Here is a 16683-nt window from a genome sequence, read left to right on the forward strand (position 1 = left end):
TTCACAAGGGAAGTTAAGATAATTTGCTTCAGAAAAGGATCTTGGCCATATTTAAACATTGGGCATTTAAACATTTAGCACTCATCTGAGTCCTGCTTATCTCACTAGGAGTTAGATAGTGAGTTTTTTAGATACTCAGCATAGAGATGAGAATCCTTTGGAGGTACTGTAGCTTTTTCAACTACAGTCATATATGAGTATAGTAATTTGTACTCTGATCCAAAGGGCACAAATTTGACAGTATTTCTGATTTGGGATTTTAATTTATTTTGATAAAAAGTATATTTTTCACTAATTAGCCTGACTCTCTGCACAGAACAAACTATCACATTTCACCTAGTAATTCTCAGTTTCTTGCTATTTGGAATCTTTGAATTCTGGTTAAAAAAAGAGTAGAGAATCTTGCTAAGAATCTACCTGCTAACTTCCCATGAGCCAGACAAATCAGCTTTGTCCAAAACTAATGAGTTTTAAATATCTGTAAGTAGCAGCATATCACATTACCAGAAAAAAACAAAGGGTTTAAAATAACTGTATATATAAGTATATGTGTATATAGTTCCACCTTCATTAAGCATCTGAAGACAGAACATGATCATACATGAAAATAATTCAACAGTGCCATGTTTTATGAACTACTTCTTCTCCCAATTTCCTGAACAAGGTGGCAACTATGACAGTCGATTTGATGTGGACAAGGGCACTGGAACTATCATTGTCGCTAGACCTCTTGATGCAGAACAGAAATCAAATTACAACTTGACGGTAGAGGCAACAGATGGAACCAGATCTATCAGCACTCAGGTAATGGACTTTCTAATGAAGGATTTACAGAAGAAGGAATTTGTAGCTGGGGGTTGGGGAGGGTGTTGCATTTTCTCCTTACCATTTTTTTCATCCTGGACAATGAATATGGTTTATATAAATTAGGGACTCTATCTAAAATAGAAGTGGATTCTGATATTCGTAGAGCCATGTTGTTTGGCGGTCCAGGTGGAAGACTGTTGTTGCTATGCTATAGTCTGAATCAGCAGCTTTTAAGTTATATCATGTTCCTACGTTAGCTGAGTAAATGAAAACAGAAACTAAGCCCTTCCATGCATGATTTACTCACAAGAAAAGGATTAATACTTCTTACCTGAATTACTCTCCCAAAATCACCAAATAATATGATTACTTCACTTGATATTTAAAAGACCACCATTGTTAGGTGGTTTTGTTCCCACCTCCCAAGATCTGTGGATGACAAATTGGACAATGTCCAATTACCATTTTATGAAACTGAGCTACTCCTTCTGCATGGTGTGCATATAGAAACAAGGTTTAGATGATAACATCTCTGTGTATCTTCCTGAGTACTTTCTTTTAGCTTCAGTGGAGGTAGAGATTGCCAAACACTCTCCAAACAGCAGCAATCTTACACAAACCAAATTTTTTCAGATTACCTCTCTACTAAGGCTCCATGGTGGTGGCAGTTCTTTGCAGTTGGACTAGTAAGTTCACTTTAAGGCAGATGCCTTTTGTGACACCACTGGAAGTAACTCATAGTAAAGTAGGCTATGATGTATATCCCTCCTGCTTTTCTCATCTAGTTTCTTCCCCCGGCCCAGAACCTATATATATTTGGAAGTAAGGTTTAGCTGAGGTTGGTGTGAATAGAGCCTTGAGCATAGAGGAGCTCCACTTTTCTTCCAAATAGAACGGAAAGGATTTATTTACTGATGACTGTTGGATTGATACAGTGATGTGGCTGTGTTGCCTACCCCTATCATTGACCTACCACTCAGGAGCTCAAAAAGCAATAAGGGGGTTGCTGCTGTCTTTTCTGTACATGGAAATCTGTGTTATGAACGCAATTTCTTGTTGTTCAACTTCTGTGTAGTATGTATGTTTTTCTGTTGTCTTTTCTAATGTCTTAGATGTTGTCTTCCTCCTTTCGGCCAGAGGGAAGAATGTTTCTTGTCAATGTTTAGGATTTAAAACAGAATCTTTATTGAGCTGACTGCATGTCTGGAGGCTTGATAGGTCAAATAGACTAAATTCGATAGTAGAAGATTGTGAGGTTAGCCGTTTCCTTCTGAGAGCTGCCTTTTCCTTTAATGGTGACAATTGTGAGGGATATTCTAGACCATGAATCTCCAAACATGACAACATGTCCCCCAGTCAGAACTTGCTGCTCTCGTAGCTGTGGTGCCATTGCTGCTGGTGCTGATAAGCACCATAAAGGGTTTGGAGAATCCTGCTGTAAATATAGTGCCTAGTTGTAGTAAAAATACTGAGCAGATTCATTTCTACCAATTACAGAATACTGGCTAGAAGGCATGAATTAGTTTGAAAAAAATGAGAAGAAACCCAAATCCAGCTAAAAGATAATTCCTTTTGCCAGGAAAGTCAGAAAGACAGCAAGAGGCTTTCCACACATACTTCCCCACCTCCCAAGAATGCAGTCAAAAATGCCACCATGCAGAGTGTGTTGGGGTAGCCTGGGGACTAGTAAAGGCTGAATATGTGGTCTCGATGACTGCAGATATTCTATCCAGTGCTGCTGCTTATATAGCTGAATTTATGCAGGCGTCCTGAGTTGTCACAGTTGAACCATAATCTGCTTTGTCTTCTGGAACAACCAAGAATTGGAAGGTCACAAAAATACTTTAACCCTCACCCCTTCTCTTCCTCTGGTTTATGCGATTCATTTCGTTCTTCTTGGAAGTGCACAGTGTAGCTTTTGTCCAATTTCTTTAAATGAATTTGTTATTTTAGGATTTTGTAAAGCTGAGTGAACATTATAAACATTTACCACAGCAGTCTTCTGCAGAAGAATTGGCATAGTAGTCTCAAATTTATCGTCTCTTATTTCTGTGATTGCTTTTTGTATGATTTTCTTTGCTGTCTTTCCTTTCCTCTCTCAGCTAGAGTTGGCAGGAGCAGAGGTTGTGGTTTCTGTTACAAGCGAGCACAAAGACTTCCTTTGCATTGTCTTCCTTTTTCCCCTGCTTGTGAGATAAGCACACGTTAACGCTGTTGCTGTTTGAGTCTCACGTTATAGATTGAGGAGCATGGATTAGTGCAAACTCTGCAACTGTTGGTGCATGAACAGACTCCTGATTTTAACTGATTCTCTTATCTCCCTCATAACTCCTGGCCCACCCACGGACTGATCTGTTATGATAGCCCTCAGGACTATCGTTAAGAATATGCATTTCAGATGAGGCTTAACTTCAGGGGAATTAAAAATGTTGATCTGAAATCAAAGTTGAAGGTGTGATTTATGGCTGCTGAAATAATGATGATTAACATTTGAGTGTTGATGTGGTGTTGGATTCTTCTAAGGGCTGATAAACAGTAAAAATGGAGTGACGGGTGAAAGAAATTCTGAATACTGAGTGCATACATTAGGAACAACAATATGCCATACACAGCTTTTAGCTTACAAAGTAATTGCTGTAAACATTGGAAATACAGTAAACAATTTAACAGACCTTGATTAACAGCAGACTAAGTAATTTTATGTTTAATTTGAAAAAGGAAATGACATTTTCAAGACATTAGGGAGGGGGACAAGAAACGAAAATCTTATTGTGTGAAAGCAGTGTATTGAATCTGACTTTAAACTAGAAGGCATTTGCTGGCCTCAGGCCATTAACATCTGTAGAGCATTTGACTCTTTCAGGACTTCAGTTAAATAGCTTTTTTTGAAAAATACAGCAGCAGTAGGCGTGGAGGCTATTAGAACTTTGCATGCATCTAAATGCCAAATGCATGATGCAAAACAAGGACAAACAAATTCCAGGCCTACAGTAGTGGTGTCTGACAGATGATGTTAGAGATGACTAGTGTCACACTAGGAAGGAATATCATTAAAAAACCAAATCAATGTACTTGTGTTTTTGTTTTATAATGTTTTGGCCTGCGATAGAAAAGGTTATTCACAGGCTGTAAGTAGCGATATATGAACTATTGAGTTGCTTTTTGGGGGAAAACAAAAAGAAAGAAAAAAAAAAAAATCCTGTTTCTAGGTGTAGCCACTTCCAGTCATTGCTATGTCTATCAATTTTTTTCACTGGAAGTAATACTTCAGATGTTTTAAAGCTAATTGCAGCATTTTACCTATTGCTGTGCTATTGCAGAATATTTAATCTTCCTTTATGAAAATTTGTATAGATACTATGCTTTGGGAATGAAGGATAGATATTCTTTGTTGATTAAATGCGCGTTTTTGGTTGCAATCACCACGCTGCTCCACAGAGACATTTTAGAACTGGAATGCAGTTATATTATCTTCGGATAATATGACTTTTTGTTTATGAAAATGATTATAAACATGTCAATGTAACTATAATGTAATTATGAATGGAAAGAGGAGGAGATCTTAAACTCCACACAGAATCAGCAAATGAAAAATCAGGTGCCTTTCGTTTAATTTGAAGGCCTTAACAGTTTACATGAAAATTTGGTCCTCTTAGATTTAAAAGGAAATTACACATCTAGCACCTGTCACTTAGCATCAGTAAGAATCCCTGTCTTGAAAGTAGGGTTTCCTTAATACATTTATTTAATAGTTTAGGTTGGAAGGAGCCCCTGGAGTTCATCTAGTTAAAACTCCTGCTCAAAGCATAGCAAACTGCAAAGTTGGATCAAGTCCAGGGACTTGTCAGGTTCTATGTGCCTGGGATGACAGGGCATGACACCTCTTCCTTGGACATGCTTTTACGTTAGTGTTTAACAATCCTACTTTAAAATAATTTTTTCTTATGTCTAATTGTAGTTTCCCTTATTGGAGCTTGTGAGCATCACCTCTTGTCCTTTCACTGTGCATCTCTGAGAAGAGTCTGGCTCTCTTACCTGCAGCCCGCCCTCTACACAGTGGATGGGGAGCTTTTAGATCCCCATTGATTTCAGTGGCGCCTCACTGGGTTCGTTTCAGTTTGTCAAGATCTCTCTTGACTGCAGGGCCCAAAACTGTAGTGGATCTACAGTCCCACCAGTGAGCGCCAAATAGAGAGGAATAATTCCTTTCCCCCTGCCTGCTGCTCCCCTTATTAAAGCAGCCCAGCATGCAGTTAGCCAAGTTACCAAAAGGGTGCCTATTGACTCACATTATGCTTGTCCGCCAGAATCTGCGGAGGGACATAAAGTAACAACATCAGTGAGTGAGAAATGAATCCTAAAGTATGTAGACAAAACACCTTTCGCTTGAGTCCAAGATAAACTTTGGATTTTAGGTACATTTAAAATGATTGCACTAATAGAACAAATTGTGTATTTGTAGTTGTGTTTACCAGTGTGGAAAAAAGCTGCATGCCTGAGCAAGTAAGTTGACAAGTAATGGAATACCTGAGCAAGCCACTCGTAGTGACTGAGTCATTATGTTTATTCCTTAGCAATATTTTTGTTAATAATTCATATTTAATAGTGCTGTACGTTTTGATGAGCTATCTCCTTATCTGCTTAGCCCAACAGTACATTTTTGGAGGATGTCTCCTTACGTGTTTAGCGGTAAGGTCATTTTAACTGCTTCACTGGCTAATACCAGAGGAAGTTGATGCTAAGTCCTTCTGACGATATGGTCAACAGATCACTTCTCAGTTAAGCTGGTTCATTGGCTATGTGGTTAGTCTTGGCAGGTACCAATCTTGGTTTCAAAGTCACTACATTCCTGGCATTTAACTTAATACTTTGCACAGTTTTTTGTGGTACTCCATTCTAGAAATGCTGTTTTCCTGTATTCATTTTGTGTAGTACCGGCAGCACAGGTGGCCATGTCTTCCGCTCCAAAGAGCCATCTAACGCAGTTGCTCTGGAGTTGCATTCCCTCCCACCTGAGGGTTTGACCTAAGTTTCTGTATTTCCTCATTTGGAGGGAAATAGATATGAACTTAAGTAACAGTTTTGATTTAAATCCATCAAATTTGACACTTTATCTTTCCACTTACTGTTTTTCTGAGTCTAAACTTAATCTTTTGGTGTGTGGGAATTGAAAAAAACATTGCTGACTGTTCATTTTGAAAGCATAGTATCCATGAATTGTGTTGTAATTGGATATGGTCTTTTAACCTTTTAGTCATACAAAATATATTTGTATAGTTTCATTTGTATTGAGGGTTGAGTTTTTCTGCATTTTTTTTTAAATTTGTTGGCCATCTTCATTTGGTTTCATTTTCCTGAGGACCAGTGTTCAGCAAGCAGGTGTTTTTACTAAAATGCTATGTAAGTGACTGTATTGGACCCTACAGTATTTCTTCTTCCAAGATGCATTAAAATGTATTTTATTTACACAGAATTTAAAAAAAAAAACTGTGCGTGTGTTGCTTTATTATATCCTCTCTAATCATGACAGTCTAAAAAAATCACATATTTAAGGTCATATTCTTTTCATTCTTGCTGTTCATTTTCCAGTTGAATTTGTTAGTGAATATATTTAAAAACTTGATATAATATGTATCCTGGGTCACCTACCATTAATTTTTCTCCCCACTAAAAATTAGTATTTATTCCAGCTCTTTGTTTCCTATCTTTAATCAGTTTCTAATCCATGACAAAAACTCCTTAGTTTCCATAGCAACATCTTGCAAGGGATTTTATCAATGTGCCAAATGATTAGTTTATTTTCTACTTCTGTTTTCTGAGAAATCTAATAAATCGTGGGAGGCAGCATTTTCCTATTAAAAGCAGGGATAGTTTGTATTTTTTCTAACAGACTGTTTCAAACACTGAGTAACTACCTATGTTTATGAATATTTCCCTAAATGTACGATATATTGGATTATGGCTCACTGACCTGCAACACCTAGGACTACATCAGCTTAAAAAGTTAGAGGCTTGTGTGTGTGGCTGTGGACAGTAGTGTGCACACATACACACACGTGCCCCCCCTCCCTGCCCTGACTGGTGGTCTGGAGGTCAGTATTATTAACAGCATGTGTTACATTAGAAGGATTGCCATCTTTTGGGGGTTTTTTCTCAAACACCCCCCCCCCCCTTCCCCTCCCCCCTGCAGTTCGGCAGGACCTGGGGGTGGCTCACATCTTGTCTTGGTGATTTGTTTCCATTTAGCAGCTTATTGCAGCACCTGATGATCTTGCTTACCCATAGGTCATTTTGCGGTTTCAAATAAACTTAAAACTGTTTTTATTCCTTGTGTGGCTTTTTATTCTGTATCTGGCTTCTGACTCTTGAGTTTCCATATTTGCCATCTTCAACTCTGCTCCTATATTCCTTTTTATATGCTTCTCTGTTCTTTTTTTATTATCTGAGTGAAATTCTCAGTGAAAATAGTCTTTCTGGTGACAGTTATTTCAGCTAGCAGAGCAGGCAATATCCCAGTTTTTGGGAGGACTTTCCTATGTTACAATACAAGGTTATCCCAAAAGTTCCACACCCAGGTCTTTTTGTGTTCCCAGATTCTCACTTCCATTAATCAGTCTGCCCCGTGGTGCCTTCAGGGTTGGTGCAGGACTTCATTACTTAGATGCAAAAGTCTTTCTGTTGCTACTTAGAATAAAATCCTTCTAACAGACTCCTAAACTCTTGGTAGCATTTGTAGAGTATATCCAAGGACTGCCAATGTGTGTCTGGAAGTTACTTAAATGTTTTCAGCCTGTATTAAATTTTGCCATTAGGAAGAACTCATTGTATTGGAGCTTAGGTAGTAGTTGCAACCTGGGATAATATACCTGCATCTGAAATAAATATTTTAGGAATTGGCATGACTCCTGTTGATACACTTAACACCAGTTTTTCCTTAACATAAGATGCTAGCTTTGCAAAGTTGAAGGTTGAGGAAGTTTTCTCTTCCTGTAGTGAAATGTATGGCATTTCCTTATTATTTACCACCATCTCATCTAACTTCTACTGCATGCAGTTTGGTACCTTGTCTAAATTGTATCTCTAGACTCCACCAGGTATCAATGGAAAGCAAATAAGTATCTTCAAAGAGCAATTTAACCCACTTACGACATCATAAGTACTTATTTTAAACACCTGTTGATGGCACTTAACTAATTCATACAAAGCAGCTAACCTTTGGGGGGCTGAAAGCTTGGCTGTATGTGCAGCACATAAAGAACTTGAATTTAGCCATGTGTTCTTGGAGCTTTGCTGTCCACCTGCCAAGTCCTCTGCATTATTGTTACTCATCTGATGTTATCACTGGGGAAGGAACAGGATGGTGGCTGAATGTTTTACCCTTTTTATACAAGAGTTCGATGCTGTGAAAGGCAAGTCGGTGTGCAGGGATCTTGTGTGGTTCCAGTGAACAATATTATTCAGACAAAGAGAGCATTGCCTGCCTAGCACATAGGTGAACCCAACTGAACTTCGGTGGGAAAATGCAATTTGAAGCATCGAAGTTAATATAACTGTAACTTCAGACAAGTTGTGTTGGTGACCAGTTACCTATGCTGAGATTGTGCTACACTGCTGAAGAAGAGCAAATAATACCTATGGTTCTTTGAAATAATATACTTTTGTGGGAATTCCACCACTTTTCCATCCTTGTCTAGGCATGGAAATGTAAGGAGCTGAAAGAGGATTGTTTCCATGTGAGGGCAAGGAGGAGTACAGTGCATCCGCTGCCTTGGAAAACATTGCTTAAAATTCCAAATTTGCACAAATAAAAAGGATTTTTACCTACCCTGGGATCCATATTGAAATTTTTTTTTATTATCTCAAATTTACTAAGAAATTCTTTTTCATCTTGATTTAGACAAAAATCATTCCCTTTAAGATATCTTAGCTAAGGCATTTTTGATCATACAGATTTCTGGTTTGACTTTGGGGAAGGTGAGGCAGATTTGGGTTTAGTGAGATTCTTCTTCCCTACTCCTCTTAGATCTCTCCCCTTCCCTGAAAAAAAATTTGTCTTGCAGTGGCATTATTTCAGTATTATGGTCTGATTTTTAATGAAATATCCTCTTTTCATCTCTGTTTCCCAAATATCATCAATGCTTTCCTCTTCCCGTCGTATCATTTCAGGTGTACATCAAAGTTATAGACACAAATAATCACAGGCCTCAGTTTTCCGCTTCAAGATACGAAGTTGTTATACCTGAAGACACCATACCAGAGACAGAAATTCTGCAAGTCAGTGCCACAGACAGAGATGAGAAGAATAAACTGATTTATACTATGCAGGGCAGCACTGATCCCATCAGTCTTAAAAAATTTCGTCTGGACCCTGGAACTGGCTCTCTTTATACCTCAGAAAAACTGGATCATGAGACCATGAACCAGCATATTCTCACAATAATGGTAAACAAACACAAAATTTATTCTGTAGTCAAATAACAAACATCTTTTTTAATGTCTTTTTAATTTGTCCCCTTAATTCAAACATTTATTTGTATGTTTAATTTGTATGCAGTTTTTGTCTCTGTGACTCGCACAGATTGAACCTTGAATTATGACTAATATTTGATGAACTACTGAAATAAGTGCTAATTACTAGTAATGTGCTAACTATTTCAGGTTCGAGATCAAGATGTTCCTGTAAAGCGCAACTATGCTAGAATCATCATTAATGTCAGTGACACCAATGATCACGCTCCATGGTTCACCAGCTCTTCCTATAAAGGACTGGTGTATGAGTCGGCAGCTGTTGGATCAGCAGTACTCCAGGTTACAGCATTAGATAAAGACAAAGGAAAAAATGCAGAAATTGTGTACTCTATTGAATCAGGTATATTGACTTTCTTACATCTTCAGTTTATTTTGAAACAATGCTTGCTGATACTTTGTTTCAACTGTAGACGTGTAAAAAAAATAGCTATAAAAAAGAGGGCAGTACAGGTGTATGTGTCGTATCCTGAGAGATGTATTTAAGATACAGCCTCAGAGCATTTAAAAGAAAACTGCAATAACAAATATTCATCTCCCTCCCTTAGCTATTTATATTATCCTTTAGATAAATTTAAAACATTTTAGAAGTAGTAGAAGAAAAAGCTACCTTTAAACCCTTAAGAGGGGTGTGTTCTTTAGAAATTACAGAAGCATTAAATTCAGATCTTAAAAAAGCATTCTTTTTTGATAATGTAAGTGATATTTTGTGGCATAGGCAAAGCAAGAATTTGATGAAAAGGGTAAGGGCCTGAGACAAGTGCTTTCGTGTTTAACACAATGTGAAAGAAAGGAGCTCAAAAATAACTTACAAATATCCATATACTTAACCACTAAATAGTCCCAGTTTTTAAGTTAAACTTTCTGATAGATGTAGCAAGGAAGGGGTTGCTTTGCATGGTTCCCTCTGGCTGATTTTAGATAGTGGGACTGCTATTCTAGCTCAATAAAATATGTAAGAAATTCTTTAATAGCTGGTCAATTTGGCATTAAGACTCCTTTCAGATTGCAGGCCAGAGAAGAACATTAGGTGCTGCAGCTTATTTTTAATGTCAGAGTATCTTTCTAAACTTGCCTATAACAGTGCAATTCAAATGATGGCAATTTTGAATAATATGAAAACAGGAGGACATTGACTTGAGTTCATTTACCAGATGGAAGTGAGTTTTGGTTCAATCCAGTAAAGCTGGATATAAGCCTGCCATTACCAAGGTCCTAAACTATTTAGGCACTATGACTGGGGGAAAAAAAAAAAGGTTATTTAAATTTCATTACCTATGTGCAATACTACTTTCAAGGTAGAAAGTAATTTAAAATAAAAATCCCAGTAACAAGCATAAGAAACTGTATATTAAAGAGAACAGTAGGTAAGAAGTTACTCAGTTACTGTTGCATGCAAGGTGATATGTGCAAATGCTTTTTGTATTTGACATAAGTTGCTTTGTAAAGCGTAGGAATTGTTTACGGTAAATATTTTCCTTTTCTTCCCCCAAAGCATTGTTTCGACATGAAAACATACTTTAACACTGTATTAAACAAATCTGTGATTATGATATTCTGAAGAGGAAGAATGTATTTAAGTGTCTCATAAGTTGCTTAAAATATATGTTTGTTTTGTTATTTGTAGAAATACGACCTTTTTACTAAGCAGGATGCTAATGTCCATGAAACTTTTCTCTTGCCTTTCCCTTTTCGGTAGTGCTTGTTTTACGAATGCCAAAACATGGCAAGAAAAAAAAAGTGTGTGCGTGCTGGCTAGAATGAAGTTACACCCTGTTCTCTTCCTTTCTTCTAGCTTTTTGTGAGAGTAAATGTGAGACTTTCTTAGGTTTGTTTTACAGGACTGTGATCTGCTAGGAGGTTAAAGCATTATAATTGATGTTCTAAGCATATGGAAGGAACATTCCTTAAATGTTTGTAGTGGCTGCTCAGATTTGTAATGGGATATTCTAAGAATGCCATTGTGTTTAGAGCCTCCACTAAAAAAAAAAAAAAAAAACACAAAAAAAAACCCCACAAAAAAACCCCTCTTGCCTACTTGTGTGCATAATTCAGCAGTCCTTAATGAATTTTTTCCATGCTGAGAACATGGCTTTAGTAATGGAATTTTTTAAGGAAGTAAAATGTTAAATCTTACCATATTTAGTATATGAGCTGAATATTGTATGCAGTGTAGTTCAGCTATATATTTGAAAATACAAAGAAAACAAGTGTTTATCAAATGGCAGCTGGTAATCCTCAGCAGGTAGTATTTTTTTTTCTAATACTATCACAGGGAATAACTTGCCTATGTATTAATAGGAAGTTAGGAGAGAGGTAACTATTGGTCCGATTCAGAAAGATTCATTTTGAAGCAGTGATTTAAACAATGCTTGCATAAGCAATTAAGATTCACAAGTGTGAATTAAAATACTTATTTTTTTCAAAGCAGTCTAATTATTTTAGATCGTAAAATATAACTTGTATTCCACTAATGTTAACTTCTGAATATAATTTTTTCAGCTTCAGTAGATATTTAAGTTGGCTTAAACATGAACTCACTCACGAAGATAATTTGAAGAAAATACATAATTTATAATGTTGAAACTTGCAAAATACTTGTTATCTTTTTAAGGTTTTTTTAATGGAAAATGAAACAAATTTTTTGCATTTATTTTCAAGGCTTGGATGGCTTTGCTAACTATGTATTATGCAATGTTTCCACAAGTAAACTTAGAATTAGTGCTAACTCTTGATTACAGAAAACTTTCTGGAGAGGCTAACAAATGTTTGTTAAACAAAACTAAGAAACTTTAATATTCTCTGTGTTCTCGCTATGTGATCTCTTTTAGTATATAGCTAAATAAGCATTCATCCTTTAAGTTCTGTATACCTCTTTCTTAATTACTTTTCTTTTTCTTCACAGGGAATATTGGAAATTCCTTCTTTATAGATCCCATTTTGGGTATGATTAAAATTGCAAAGGAATTAGATCGTAGTAACCAGGACGAATACAATCTGATGGTAAAAGCTACAGACAAAGGAGATCCTCCAATGAGTGAAGTGACCTCTGTGCATATATTTGTAACGGTTTCTGATAATGCCTCACCAAAATTCACAGCCAAAGAATACTCTACAGAAATCAGTGAAAGTGCCAGCATTGGCAGTTTTGTTGGGATGGTTACAGCATACAGTCAGTCTTCTGTAGTTTATGAAATAAAAGATGGTAATATAGGTGATGCCTTCGCTATCAATCCGAACTCGGGTGTCATCGTTTCTCAGAAGAGACTTGATTTTGAAACTTTGCCTATTTACACTCTAACTGTGCAAGGAACAAACATGGCTGGCTTGTCCACTAATGCAACAGTTCTGGTACATCTTCAGGATGAGAATGACAATACACCAATTTTTATGCAGGCTGAATATACAGGGCTCATCAGTGAATCAGCTTCAATTAACAGTGTGGTTCTGACTGACAAGAATATCCCATTAGTAATTCGAGCTACAGATGCTGATAAAGAATCTAATGCTTTGCTTGTTTATCAAATTGTTGAACCATCTGTCCGCAAGTATTTTGCCATTGATTCTAGCACTGGTGCCATTCGGACGGTAATGAGTCTGGACTACGAGGAGACAAATATTTTCCACTTTTCAGTGCAAGTACATGATATGGGGATACCACGTTTATATGCAGAATATGCAGCTAATGTTACTATTTATGTAATTGACATCAATGATTGCCCTCCTGTGTTTTCGAGAGAGTTGTATGAGACATCCATTTTGGTTCCAACCTATAAAGGCGTGAAAGTCATCAGCGTAAATGCCACTGATGCCGATTCCGGCATTTTTTCACAATTAATTTATTCCATTATTGAAGGCAACATTGGAGAAAAATTTTCAGTAAACCCTAAGACTGGAGATATAACAGTACAAAATACAACTCAGTTAAGAAGCAGATATGAATTAACAGTGAGAGCATCTGATGGCAGATTTGCAAGCACTGCATCTGTAAAAATTAATGTGAAAGAAAGCAAAGCAAGCCAGCTGAAGTTCACACAGAGTTCTTACTCTGCAACAGTGCAGGAGAATTCCACAGAGGCAAAAACAATAGCTGTTGTTACTGCTATAGGGAATCAAATAAATGAGCCTTTGTTTTACCATATTCTAAATCCAGACAGCAGATTTAAAATAAGCCCAACTTCAGGAGTCCTTTCAACAACAGGAATACCATTTGATCGTGAACAGCAAGAATCTTTTGATGTGGTCATAGAAGTGACAGAGGAATATAAACCATCAGTTGTTGCACACATTGTAGTTAAAGTCACAGTGGAAGATGTAAATGATAATGCTCCATTTTTTGTCAATCTTCCATATTATGCTGTCATTAAAGTAGACTCTGAAGTAGGCCATGTTATTCGACGTGTCACTGCAGTAGATAAAGATACAGGCAGAAATGGAGAGGTGCATTACTATCTCAAAGAACATCATGAACATTTCCAAATTGATCCCACTGGTGAAATTTCACTGAAGAAGAAGTTTGAACCAGACACACTAAATAAGGAGTATCTGGTCACAGTAGTGGCAAAAGATGGAGGAGATCCTGCTTTTTCTGCTGAAGTTATCGTCCCAATTACAGTTATGAGTAAAGCTATGCCAGTCTTCGAAAAGCCTTTCTACAGTGCAGAGATACCAGAAAACATTCAGCTCCATAGTCCTGTGGTACATGTACAAGCAAACAGCCCAGAAGGACTTAAGGTGTTTTACAGCATCACAGATGGAGATCCTTTCAGTCAGTTCACTATCAACTTCAACACTGGAGTTATAAATGTTGTTGCCCCTCTTGACTTTGAGTCTCATCCAGCCTACAAACTGAGTATTCGAGCAACAGACTCCCTAACCGGGGCGCATGCTGATGTGTTTGTAGACATAATAGTGGAAGACATCAATGATAATCCTCCTGTGTTTACAGAGCAGTCTTACACTGCAACCCTTTCTGAGGCATCTGTCATCGGAACATCCGTTGTACAAGTGAGCGCTACAGACGCCGATTCTGGAACAAACAGGGGGATTTCCTATCACTTGATTGAGGATAATAGCGAAAGTCATGACTACTTCCACATAGATAGCAGCAGTGGACTCATTCTTACAGCAAGAACTTTGGACTATGAACAAATTAAACAACACAAGTTACTGATAAGGGCCATAGATGGTGGCATGTTGCCTTTGAGCAGTGATACTGTTGTAACTGTTGATGTAACCGATCTCAATGATAACCCCCCTCTTTTTAACCAATTGCTTTATGAAGCTAAAATTAGTGAACTGGCTCCCCGAGGGCATTTTGTGACATGTGTGCAAGCCTCAGATGCAGATAGTTCGGATGTTGAGAAGCTGGAGTATTCCATTCTGACAGGCAATGACCAAAAGAATTTTGTAATTAATAGTAAAACTGGCATTATCACCATCTCAAACTTACGCAGACAGACACTAAAGTCACATTATAATCTCAATGTGTCTGTTTCTGATGGGGTCTTCAGAAGCTCAGCCCAAGTCCATATAACTGTAACCAGTGCCAATATGCACAGTCCTGTTTTCAGCCAGAATGAATATGAGGTTGAACTAGCTGAAAATGCTCCATTGCATACTTCAGTGACTGAAGTTAAAGCAACAGATGAAGATTCTGGTACTTATGGCCACATCACTTACCACATTGTGAATGACTTCGCCAAAGACAGATTTTATACAAATGAGAGAGGGCAGATATTTACCTCCGAAAAGCTTGACCGTGAAACACAAGCAGAAAAAGTAATTGCCATTAGTTTAATGGCCAAAGATTCAGGAGGAAAAGTTGCTTTCTGTACTGTTAATGTAATACTTACAGATGACAATGATAATGCTCCTCAATTCCGAGCAACAGAGTATGAAGTAAATATTGGATCTGATGTTCCCCGGGGTACTTCCGTCATTAAAGTCTGGGCATCTGATGCTGATGAGGGTACAAATGCTGACATCACATATGCTATTGAAGCAGAGTCTGAAAATGTTAAAGAGAATTTAGAAATTGATTCATTGTCTGGTATAATTACTACAAAAGAAAGCTTAATTGGTTTAGAAAATGAGTTTCTGACCTTCTTTGTTAGAGCAGTCGACGGTGGATCCCCCCAAAAAGAGTCAGTTGTTCCTGTCTATGCTAGAATACTCCCACCAGAAGTGCCTCTTCCAAAATTTTCAGAGCCGTTTTATTCTTACACAGTTTCTGAGGACATTCCAATTGGGACTGAGATAGATGTTATCAAAGCAGAGCATAATCAGACTTTAGTATATAGTCTGATTAAAGGGAACACTCCTGAAAGCAATAGAGATGATTTTTTTGTGATTGACCGACAGACTGGAGAGTTGAAACTTGAGAAGAATCTTGATCATGAAACAACTAAATGGTACCAGTTCTCAGTTCGAGCACAGTATGCAAATGAAGATTATAATGTTGTTTCTTCAGTAGATGTAAGCATTCAGGTAAAAGATGCAAATGATAACAAACCAGTTTTGGAGTCCAATCCATATGAAGCATTCATTGTAGAAAACATGCCAGCTGGAACAAGAGTCATCCAGGTTAAAGGAACTGACTTAGATTCAGGACTCAATGGGCAGGTTACTTACAGCTTGGATCCTTCTCAAGAACCAGACATTATGGAGTCTTTTGCCATAAACATGGAAACTGGCTGGATTACCACTCTCAAAGAACTCGACCATGAGAAACGAGGCAAATACAAAATCACAGTGGTTGCATCTGATCGGGGTGAAAAAATTCAACTGTCTTCTATGGCTGTGGTTGAAGTTACTGTTACGGATGTGAATGACAATCCTCCACGCTTTACTGCAGAGATATATAAAGGAACAGTCAGTGAGGATGACCCTCCTGGTGGGGTAATTGCCATCTTGAGTACAACTGATGCTGATACAGAAGAAGCCAATAGACAAGTCTCTTATTACATTACAGGTAAATCTTCTTGAGTAATGTCAGAATAATCATTTAAGTGGTCCTGGAATGATGTGAGATATACCTTAATCTTCCAAATTATTGAAAAGTATTAGAAACCATAGAGCTGCAAAGAAAGAATGTGTGTCTTAATATTAATATTACAAACTTCAGGGGGAAAAATGAGTTTTAGAAAACAGGTCTTTGTCTTTCTGTTTCACGTTTGCCTTGCTTAAAATGCTTTCCTACGTTTGTTGTTTACTTGACATGAATTTCTACTTTGATTTTTATAGATTCTGTTGGCTGCAGTTAAATTTGTTGTATGAGCATCTACTGACTATTTCTACCTGGAAAATGAAGCTATTTCTTTATAAAGCCACAGAGAGTGGCTGTTTATT

At 37.4% G+C, this 16683-nt stretch overlaps 1 protein-coding gene across 4 annotated transcripts in view; it reads left to right on the forward strand.

Moving 5' to 3' along the window:
• Window positions 1–16683, forward strand: part of FAT1 (FAT atypical cadherin 1) — a 112480-nt gene that overhangs the window by 68185 nt on the left and 27612 nt on the right. For all 4 annotated transcript variants that reach the window (XM_076336351.1, XM_076336350.1, XM_076336353.1 and 1 more), the window contains exons 7-10: window positions 665–804; window positions 8974–9249; window positions 9466–9676; window positions 12239–16306. In XM_076336351.1, the coding sequence (XP_076192466.1) occupies window positions 665–804; window positions 8974–9249; window positions 9466–9676; window positions 12239–16306 (4695 nt within the window). The remainder of the gene's footprint in view (window positions 1–664; window positions 805–8973; window positions 9250–9465; window positions 9677–12238; window positions 16307–16683) is intronic.

Source organism: Aptenodytes patagonicus, chromosome 4 (assembly GCF_965638725.1).
Source record: "Aptenodytes patagonicus chromosome 4, bAptPat1.pri.cur, whole genome shotgun sequence".
Taxonomy (NCBI): Eukaryota; Metazoa; Chordata; class Aves; order Sphenisciformes; family Spheniscidae; genus Aptenodytes; species Aptenodytes patagonicus.